Here is an 11,677-nt window from a genome sequence, read left to right on the forward strand (position 1 = left end):
AGTTCATAGCATGGGAAATGTAAAGGTCATGACCTCAAAGTCTTCAAAGCACCTTTGCCTCTCGACCCTAGGTCAGGCACTTTTATTACATAATTATATTTGTAGTTAGCCAATCAATCTATCCATCATAACATTTGTTTAAATTAGGTTTGTTAGTTAGCTTGCTAAGCTTCGGGATGTTGTTTGTCTTCGGAGACAGCATATAAGAATGCATTATTTCTCTTCCATATAGGGAGACACACTTATTGGTGTTGACTGACGGGACGAAAACAAGCGGTGTCCGCTGAAGAGAGGCGAAGTGGACTCTGCGCCTGCATCGCAATGCACTTAATACTCTCATACACTTCAAAAAACTATCGTTTTAGTCAAGCCATCAGCTCAAAAGGAGGCATTTTTACACACACACACACACACACACACACACACACACACACACACACACACACACACACACACACTCACACTCACACTCACACACACACTTATAGTTCAGTGCAGCTGCCATTTGCACAGCTGTGTTGCTCTGGAGTCTGGCCAGTGTGTTTTTACAGTGTGTTTTTACCGTAAATCATCACGTGCAAAGCAGCACAACACAACACAACACAACACAACACAATGCACACCTGTGTACACACACACACATATACACATAGTACACAGAGTGATGTGTAAAGTGAGGTCATTAGTGTAGGTTCTAATTTTCTGAATTTTGTAGCAGCAAAATCTTTGGGGTCTTGTTTCTTGTTAGATTGTATGTTTGTAATTTTTTGGCTATATGGTTTATTGTGTAGTTTGTTGACTGACTGCTTAATGTGGGACTGAACTGTTTTGTAGCCTCTTTTTTGTCAAATGTGTGAATGTTTTTGTTCTCAAGGATAAATTAAGAACATTTTCAAAATAAACAACTATGATTGAACACAATTAATGGTGTTCCAATAGTGTCTGATGCATTGTTATAGAATGATTGACCCATTCATGTAAACCTGGAACAGGGAATCTAAAAATATGCCCCACAATGACACCACCTCACTCTGAATATCTCCTATGAACGGTTTAGTTGTCTAGCACCGCCATCTGGTGTTGTAATCGTCTGTTGTAACTTCATCTGCTCCTCCTGGCCGCTAGAGGGCAGCAGCGCTCAGGTGGAGGAGGCACAACCAGCTGGCGGAAACTGTCCAGATCAGAAGCATGACCAGAGACCTTTAATATTAAAGACACCCCACTCCAGGCCCCGCCAATGGTTGGCGTGGTTCTCGACTTGTGATTGGCTGTCTGTCAATGGTATGAAAGTTAATTGGCTGTTCAGTCTCCTAAGGAGGCGTGGCAGTGGCTAAACCTCCGCGGCACAAATACAGGAAGTGACTGGAAGTCGTGGTGTCTATATTAAAGGTCTCTGGCATGACTAGTCTAGTGTACGGCGTGTGTTGTTGATAACATTTTGAAGCAGAGGACTTTTGACAATCGATTAAGCAGCTAAAGAAAGATGGCTGGTCGTTCTGGGAGTGAAGATTTATTCGACAGCGTCCTTATGTCCGATAACAGGTAAGCTCGTAGCCTCAACGCGAGACTCAGCCTTCGTTCTCCAAGGCTGAGTCTCGCAAGTTCCAGAGCGGAGCGCTCTCTATCGCAGGTATGGAAACAAAACTAGCGTTATGTTAAGACCTTTCAGTTCGACCTAAACGCCTAATGTTAACACAACAAGCAAAGTTTGGGCAATTTCAATTAAATTGTAACAGTGACGAGAGAGGACGACCCCCATATTCCTTGTGTTAAGTCATGTAACCTACTATCCCGTATGCAAGCTGGCAGATAAAGCAGTATTGATTTAAGTGCCCGTTTTTTTAATGGAGTTTGGTGTCGGGTTCCTCTCCACGTGAGAGTACGTACGGTACAGGCCTGTCTGGGCTAATAACTGGTAAGCTGAGCAACATCCTGTATATACCATCACACTCACACAGAATTTAAATGGATGCATTTTACATAGGCTACTTAGATGTTTCTTCTCGGCTAAGAAAGTAGATCAGTGGTTCTCAAGGTGGGGAGCGGGGACCACGAGGGATCCTTGAGTGGGTTCCAGGGACTCCGCAGCAAATTGATGAATTGAACTTCGACATTATTTCATTTTAACGTTACAAGACAGAATGTGGAAGAACGACTGTTTCGATCATGCTTTCAATGTTAATCTCTCTCCCTGTTGACGTTGTGACTCCAGGTTCACTCAGGAGGGCTACCGAGAGGGCTTTGAGGAGGGGACCCGTCGAGGGCTACGCGACGGCCGCAGGCATGGAGCCACATATGGGGCCACCATGTCAAATGAGGTCAGTAGATTTAATTATCACTATCAAAAGTTTACTTTCCCGTTCCATTTTGCCATCTTTGCAAGTCATCAGTTTATATATCATCAGTGATGTCACTTGAGCAATTGTGATGTCATCAGCGATGTCACTCGAGTAATTGTGCGCCCCGCAGAGCAGAACCGGGCCACCTTATTATTATAATAGTAAGATTATGTATGAGAATGCATTTCTCCATTGTTGAATGATGCTGTTATTGAATTTGAAATCAAATATTTGTTAATCAGCCTATTGCAGACAGCCCCTCACTTTTAGTTGCTGCTTTCTGTGGTGCTGATGGACAGCTCCTTTTAGCATTGAAATCAAAAGTCCTCTGAGAACACATTATTTACATTATTATTTATTTCATGTACATTTTGAACCCCAGCTTCACATCCTGTTGCAGTGTTTGCTATGGACAGAAAAGGGGGAAAACACATTAAAGTGGAGGAGTGACCATTCTGTGAAAACCGTCCATAGCCTATAATTCACCAAGCAGCCTTCTATTTGACTAAATTAAAAAAACAACATTTTGTCCATGGAATGATTTATGATTTTATCTGTGTGATTTTATATCCCTTCAGTCACTCCGTTTCTGTCACTCATCTATTGACTTCTGACCTCTGACAGATTTCTTTCTATTCTGGGTTTGCCATAGCCTGGAAATGTATCCTCCAAGTTACCACAGATGCCAAATCAAGGTATGGTCTTAAACATATCATCATATTACAGTCTGTATGAACATGAGTCAGTGAGTTTTCTCTGTCTTCTACAAAACCTCACAGTATGAACACATCCCGGAGGTTTCGGTACCCAATGCTAATCCTACCTATACATAAACGTCTCTTGTTTTGATTGCTTTTGCCTGAAGTTTTTTTTAAATAGGGTTTATTTTCAGTTTGTGAAGTAAAAACAGGCGATACAAGAAATGATGGAGTAGGCAATGGGGATTCATTGCTCCGGTACACCTCCCTGCACACACACACACACACACACACACACACACACACACACACACACACACACACCCCACAGACTCATAAAAACATTGTATTCCCATCCTATTTGGCAAGATAGTGCAGAGTATTGCATTGGGTTACATTGCACACGCACAGTCGCACACACACAATCTAAAAAGGAAAAAAATGGGGGGGAGGGAGAGAAAGGGGGGAGTCAAAACTATCAACTAATCAATCTCGCCTACTCGCCGAGATTGATTGCCACACGTTTTTTGTCCTACAAAATAATGAAAAGAAAAGGCTAGATTGTGCATTGAGGGTTTCAGTTTTGCAATAAGAATTTTTTCCAGGAAGGTGGAAAAGTTCTGTCAGTGATGATCTTTGATATGTGAGTCAGATCAAATGTCACACATGTAAATAGAGAATAGCAATGGGACAGCTGTGAAACGGTGTGTGTGTCTGTGTGCGCGCGCGTGTGTGTGTTTTCAGGAAGCGTTTGAAGGCAGTGGAGGGTCTCCTGGCTGTGATTCAGAAGTGTCCTCATGACGATCCCCAGTCTCAAACGCTGCAGGAGGATATGGACAAGCTTCGCGCCAAGTTCAGACAGGTACAGTACACTGTTCATTTGAAATAAATAACAGTTACATAAGTCCAGTGCCAGACACAACAGACAGTTGCATAAGTCCAGTGCCAGACACAACAGACCGTTACATAAGTCCAGTGCCAGACACAACAGACAGTTACATAAGTCCAGTGCCAGACACAACAGACAGTTACATAAGTCCAGTGCCAGACACAACAGACAGTTACATAAGTCTCAGTGCCAGACACAACAGACAGTTACATAAGTCCAGTGCCAGACACAACAGACAGTTACATAAGTCTCAGTGCCAGACACAACAGACAGTTACATAAGTCCAGTGCCAGACACAACAGACAGTTGCATAAGTCCAGTGCCAGACACAACAGACAGTTACATAAGTCCAGTGCCAGACACAACAGACAGTTACATAAGTCCAGTGCCAGACACAACAGACAGTTACATAAGTCTCAGTGCCAGACACAACAGACGGTTACATAAGTCCAGTGCCAGACACAACAGACAGTTACATAAGTCCAGTGCCAGACACAACAGACAGTTACATAAGTCCAGTGCCAGACACAACAGACAGTTACATAAGTCCAGTGCCAGACACAACAGACAGTTACATAAGTCTCAGTGCCAGACACAACAGACAGTTACATAAGTCCAGTGCCAGACACAACAGTTACATACATCTCAGTGCCAGACACAACAGACAGTTACATAAGTCCAGTGCCAGACACAACAGACAGTTACATAAGTCCAGTGCCAGACACAACAGACAGTTACATAAGTCTCAGTGCCAGACACAACAGACAGTTACATAAGTCCAGTGCCAGACACAACAGACAGTTACATAAGTCTCAGTGCCAGACACAACAGACAGTTACTGTACATAAGTCCAGTGCCAGACACAACAGACAGTTACATAAGTCCAGTGCCAGACACAACAGACAGTTACATAAGTCTCAGTGCCAGACACAACAGACAGTTACATAAGTCTCAGTGCCAGACACAACAGACAGTTACATAAGTCTCAGTGCCAGACACAACAGACAGTTACATAAGTCTCAGTGCCAGACACAACAGACAGTTACATACATCTCAGTGCCAGACACAACAGACAGTTACATAAGTCCAGTGCCAGACACAACAGACAGTTACATAAGTCCAGTGCCAGACACAACAGACAGGTACATAGGTCCAGTGCCAGACACAACAGACAGGTACATAGGTCCAGTGCCAGACACAACAGACAGTTACATAAGTCCAGTGCCAGACACAACAGACAGTTACATAAGTCCAGTGCCAGACACAACAGACAGTTACATAAGTCTCAGTGCCAGACACAACAGACAGTTACATAAGTCCAGTGCCAGACACAACAGACAGTTACATAAGTCCAGTGCCAGACACAACAGACAGTTACATAAGTCCAGTGCCAGACACAACAGACAGTTGCATAAGTCTATGTGCCAGACACAACAGACAGGTACATAGGACCGGTGCCAGACACAACAGACAGTTGCATAAGTCTATGTGCCAGACACAACAGACAGTTACATAAGTCCAGTGCCAGACACAACAGACAGTTACATAAGTCCAGTGCCAGACACAACAGACAGGTACATAGGTCCAGTGCCAAACACAACAGAGTTACATAAGTCCAGTGCCAGACACAACAGTTTTGACGACTGAAAATAGGAGAATTGAGAAATACTGTAAGTTGAAAGTTCACTATCACTGTAATACTTGGGGAAGTAGAATTTCAGAAGTAGTAGAAGTTCAGCATTAATAAATGTGACCTTTTTTGTCTTAGATTTGCCTTTGTGTGTTATTGCAATATAAAACTACATCATATTATACACTTTATTCTGCTATATTCGGCTTAGCACACAGTGGCCTGCAGTAGATCCTTAAAGCTCTCTTTGTAGAGAATGGATTCTAGATTCTTGAATCCAGAATCGATGGAATTGAGAATCGATTCTAGATTCCTGAATTGAGAATCGTTGGAATCGAGAATCGATTCTGGAATCGGATTGTGACCCCAGGAATCGGAATCGGGATCGTGGCTTAGCCGCATCGGAGCGCCCCTAGTAAGCTGTCATGGCTCACGGGAGCAACATGTATGTTGGATGGGAGCTACGTCCTCGCTAACCTCTGCTTGTTTGGGGCAGGTCTGTTCGTTGCTGAATGTCCCGGCGGACTTCAAGAAGGACTACGTGCAAAGCTCTGGTGGGGTCACCTTCTGAGACCTCCCCAATGAGGAGCTGAGACACCTCGACGCCCCAAGGAGCAAGGAGGAGTGGAGTGGTTGTAGGGCGCCCCCTGCTGTCAGTCAGATGGGACAGGGTTGTGATTGGTTTGCGGTGGAGTGAGTTGATAAGTTTGGGTTGTGCAGTAACTGTGTCAATCAGAGAGTGATACACTGACTGTTCCTGCGTTCTGCTGATGATACGGTTACATGCTGGTGGAAAGGTCTGACATCCGGGACTGCAAAGTCGGGTTGCATTCACATGCTATTTCGTTCAAATCAAACCTCGAGAGAAACATTTGTCCGATTGACTTCAAACTTGGGCGCTGCTCGGACCCCGATGGAGTGCGGTGCCGCATTTCATGCAATTTGGACTTATTCCAGGACTGTCTGTATGTCTGTCCTTCGCGTATCTCGAGCACCGTTTGTCGGATCGACTTCAAACTTGCGCTTAGGGCAGACCTGGGCATTATGCAGCCCGGGGCCATCATTGTCCTGCCTGGCCCAGGAGGTGTAATGCAAACGACACCATTTTACTTAAGAAGCTATTAAAATAAATGAGATGACCTAAATTGGCTGTTTTGGAGTGATTTTCAATATAATCAATGCTAAAGAATGAGTGCACATGTTTTCTATCATTTATTCTAGTGATAAAATTAGAGGTTACAGCATGACAATATGTTTTTGTCCCCCAGCAACAATCTGGGTTTCTCATCTGGCCCCCCAGGAAAATTCATTGCCCACCCCTGGCTTAGGGGGACCTGACAGAGTGCAGTGTGTGTGCGGGGGGGAAGCGCCCACGGTGTGGTGCATGCGGGAACGGGCACTGCACTAGTACACTGAAAGAAATGATTTGTAAGATTTACTTAATGAAATCTCTGCAACAATTTGCACGGCGATTTTCAAGTCAATTTTAGTGCTGAAATAGTAAGTACAACTCACCAGTATCAAGTAAAATCTACTTGCCACCAAGCTTAAGTCATGAAGATAGTAAGTAAATGTTGTTTAAGGCAGAGGTTCTCAAATGTTTTTCAGCCAAGGACCCCTTACAAGATAGAAAATATACCGGGGACCCCCCATTGAACTATGAAGCTTTTGCAACAAAAACAAGTTTTTATTTTTATTTTCCTGAAAACCTTTCGCGGACCCCCTTGAAGTACCACGGGCCCCTGGGGGTCCCCGGACCCCCATTTGAGAACCACTGATAGGTATACATTATAGTTTTTGAAACTATCTTATACATCTGTATTATTTACTGTTATGAAGTAAATGTAGATTTTATATTTTCTCTGTTTGACATTTTCAATTACCGTAAATTCCGGACTATAAGGCGCACCGGTGTATAAGCTGCACCTGCAAAGTTGACTGTTTTTTACATATATAAGCCGCACCGGACTATAAGCCGCGGGTGTTTTAATGGTATTTTTTTTTTTTTTTTTTTTGTGTTTTAATGTTTAATTACCATATATAAGGGTTCATGCACAGAGGGGATTGTCGGGAAAGAGATGGCTGTTTGAGGAAGCTCCCATTTATTAACATTTCAACAAAACAACATAACACAACACCACCTGTGTTGTTTTTTACAGTGCACACAGTGTCCGCGGTGTGGTGAAAAGAGGGCAAGAGAGGAAATTAAAACAGAAGTGGATTTATAGTTAGAAAGAGTGCTAAAAAAGAGAGATTTTTTTTTTTTTTTTTTTTTTTTTTTGGAAAAAATCCATAGATAAGCCGCACCGTTATATAAGCCGCAGGGGCCAAAAAAGGCCAAAAAACGGGAAAAAAGCCGCGGCTTATAGTCCGGAATTTACGGTACTTATAATTACTCACTATAATAGACCCTTCTCACGGGGGCCATTTTGTGTCGAAAATGCAGGGTAAACACAGGTGCAAGCAAAACAGTAATGCAAGCAAAACACTAATGAGGGTTTCACAGAGCATGTGTCTGTGTTATTGTCAGTATGAATAGTGTGTAGAAATCAGAAGCTTAACTCCCAACAGCTCATAGCTCAGTCGGCTGAGCGTCTGTGTCACTGTCTCTGTCTGACAGGTAGACTGTTGGTTCAATTCCCGATGGAGGAGACATATTACAGCACTGCCCTGTCTTTAACATCACCAGCGTAGTGCCTCCTACAGGCAGATACACAGAGCGACACAGCGCCTCCTACAGATCCACAGAAATGGACACTGGACAGACTGCAAAGAGATCCAGACATGTCATATACTGAGTCTAGAGCAGTTTTTCAAAAAGTTATTTTTACGAACTAGCGGCAGCCAGGGCGTTAAGCGCAAACGTAAAATGTACTTCCGATGTCAGTAAAATTTCAGCTCTGGTTTTTTGTCTCATAACCCTCAGCTCATGTCTCTGCAGAGGTCAGGGGGGGAGAACAGATATAGGGTTTGCAATTGTAAAGTTCCATATAATGAAGTATCTCATGCTTGTTGATTGAATGATTGTTTTGCACCTGCTGCTCACGTTTGAGATACTTCTGGCTCGCCTGGAAAGAAGGTGGGAGCAGCCGAGTACAGTCAGCCAATCAGAGGCAGAGAGGGGTGGGTCATGCGTTTGCCTAGCCTTCGCCATCATGGGGGAAAAAATATCGCACCCCGGGCTGAACCAGGTGAGGGAAGCGATATTTTTGACAGACAAAAAAGATAAACGCTCTCAGCGAAGAGCTTTGAGTACAAAGAGGAGCTGGTGGTGCGATGGATATGTCGACCACATAGAGACCTGGAAGCATGCGGGTGGCTGGTTCAATTCCTGCTCCACCACCACTACATGATGGAGCTTGTCATAATGTCATTCAAATTCTATTAAACTTAAAAGATCCACAGCTTTTTTGGAAAGATGACATAATGAGTATGAAAGACAATGAGTTTTGGCCTGTCAGATGTGACTGGGGAGGGCATTCCAGAGGGAGGGGGCGGCTGCAGCAAGGCCCTGTCAGAGGCCCCCCTGTCACAGCTTCAGCAAAGAGATACCTGTGATGCTTGTCAAAGTGGATATAAATTGTATGATCATATTCAGCCAGACAGTCAGATGGAGATTTTAAATGGTGAGCAATTTATTTTTACTACTGGGGGCACCTGCCCCCCCCCCCCCATTAACTCCGGCCATGCCAACACTTTTTTCACACCTCTCTCACTCTCTGTATCTCTGTTTAAAACTGACTGAGACTCAAACCCAAGACCTCAAAAGTGACCATGGAACGTGCATGCAAGGAGTGAAAATAAATATATTGTAGGCGGAGTTCCCAGCATGCTCTGGGGTAGATGTGTTTGCTTTGGGAGGTTAGTTAAAGGACTTCCTGTTCTATATGTGTGATGTTAGTTATCTGCAATGTTATGTGTCGACTAATAGTGCTGTTCTACATGTTATTTACATTGCGTCACAAAGATGAAATGTTGGCACCATGGGTGACTCTGGTGAGCAGTTCAGTGACCCCTCTGAGATGTTGCATGTGGGTAAGTGTGTTTTCCTTTTGATTGGGTGGGCAAGACTCATGTCTGAGTGGGCATTGACCACCCCTGCCCATAGCTGAAATCAGCCTGGATTCCATTCATGATGAGATGATCTTATCCAGTGCAGCTGTCATGGATTACCACTTTTAGACACTTAATTAGCACCACCTGGGTGTGATTGTTCAGGTGTGGCTGGTTTGACTGAGCCTAAGGGCTCTTAGACACTTAACAAAACCTTTTTCTGGTGGAAAACATATAAGAAGTTACCCTGTTCCGGTAGTCAAACCACCTGGCCTAATGGACAAGGATCAGAAGACTGAGGCTTTGAGTCCCTTTGTGGTAAACTTTCTAGTTCAGCAATTCCAGAAGTTTCTTTTAGAGCACCATGGGTGATTCTGGTGTGCAGTTAAGTGACCTGTCTGATGGGGCAGAGGATCTGCTATTAAGCAGCTCTTTTTTGGTTTCCGGTCAACAAGGAGACAAGGCTGTGAGGACGGAGGAAAGGATACATTTTCACCAAATGGGATACACCCATCTGTCTCATCGGTTGAACTCATCAAACTGATTGAACTCATCAAACTGAATTAGCTCGCAATGCAAGTTCTAGTATGAACCTTCAACAATGAGGACAGTATAAGCCGTCTACGCACGCATGCAGTCAACATAAAGTCTTACATTATCATACATGATCTAAAATAAATAAAATAATCTAATCGCTGGATGGAATCATGAAACTGAATTAGCGAGGTAACCTTGCATGCATGTTCCAGTAGGAACCTTTGTCAGAAGTATATATATTACTTCCAAGAGATTATTTTCATTCAAGTCAATACAGTAGCTGAGGGGTTAAGACAAGAGGACTCTGAAGCAGGCGTGCTGAGATCCAACCCTGCTCAGGGATGTCTTTTTTCTCTCTGAACATAGCCCTTGTGGGAGTGGAATATTTGGCCATGCAGGGAGCTCATAGACCCTTTTCACAGGGGCCATTTTGTGTCAAAAAGGCAGAATAAACAGGTGCAAGCAAAACAGTAATGAGGGGTTCCAAATTCCAATCATGGAAGTTTGAAACCCTCATTAGTGTTTTGCTTACACCTGTGTTTACCCTGCCTTTATACACAAAACACCCCCCATGAGAGGAGTCTATGGGCAGGTAATGACCACTCAGACATGAGTCTTCGCAACCCAATCAAAAGTTAAGAAGATACTGCAACAAGCACAGTCAGAGAGATTATCTCCATTTTATTAGCAGATCCTGCGACGTGTACAACACAAGACTACTGGAAATACTGTTTATTGTTGCATTAAACCACACACAGCATCTCAGAGGGGGTCACTGAACTGCTTACCAGAGTCACCCATGGTGCCAACATTTCAACATTGTGAAGCAATGTAAATAACATGTAGAACAGCACTATTAGTCGACAATAACCTTGCAGATAACTAACATCACACATGTAGAACAGGAAGTCCTTTAACTAACCTCCCAAAGCACATTACTGTAATAAACACATCTACCCCAGAGCATGCTGGGAACTCTGCCTCTTTACACCCCAAACCAATGAAGAAATAGACTACTTGCACAACTCTACTACTTCCTGAAATGAGTAGGGCATCTTGGTTTCCTGTCCTACACTATTGGATGAACTGATTAATGTCAGGTGTGCCTGATCACTGTTGTTGTGACTGCAGCAGTCAGGCACACCTGGCACACCTTCATCCAATAGTGTAGGACAGGAAACCAAGATGCCCTACTCACTTCAGGAAGTAGTGGAGTTGTGCAAGTAGTCTATTCAGTATGTTGCAGGAGGGGGCAGCTGCAGCAACGCCCTGTCAGAGGCCCCCCTGTCACAGCTTTAGCAAAGAGATACCTGTGATGCTTGTCAAAGTGGATATAAATTGTATGATCATATTCAGCCAGACAGTCAGATGGAGATTTAAAATGGTGAGCATTTCTTTCTTTTTTTTTTTTTTACTACTGGGGGAACCTTGCCCAAGTCATACACAGAGAAATACAGCATCAGTGGCAGTGCCTCGTGGTTCCCTGTGTATGTCAGCTTCCTTCAGTGCAAGAGATTGTGTGTTCTAATCT

The 11,677-nt window shown here is 43.7% G+C and overlaps 1 protein-coding gene across 1 annotated transcript; it reads left to right on the forward strand.

Moving 5' to 3' along the window:
* The first annotated feature begins 1,416 nt into the window (after positions 1–1,416).
* On the forward strand, positions 1,417–6,607 carry lto1 (LTO1 maturation factor of ABCE1). The gene is made up of 5 exons (XM_083662255.1): positions 1,417–1,542; positions 2,213–2,318; positions 2,964–3,034; positions 3,782–3,899; positions 6,053–6,607. Exons 1-5 carry the CDS (start codon positions 1,484–1,486, stop codon positions 6,125–6,127), a joined length of 429 nt encoding a protein of 142 aa, XP_083518381.1. The 5' UTR covers positions 1,417–1,483; the 3' UTR covers positions 6,128–6,607.
* Positions 6,608–11,677: the final 5,070 nt, after the last annotated feature.

This window comes from Poromitra crassiceps (assembly GCF_964638095.1).
Source record: "Poromitra crassiceps genome assembly, chromosome: 28".
Classification (NCBI taxonomy): domain Eukaryota; kingdom Metazoa; phylum Chordata; class Actinopteri; order Beryciformes; family Melamphaidae; genus Poromitra; species Poromitra crassiceps.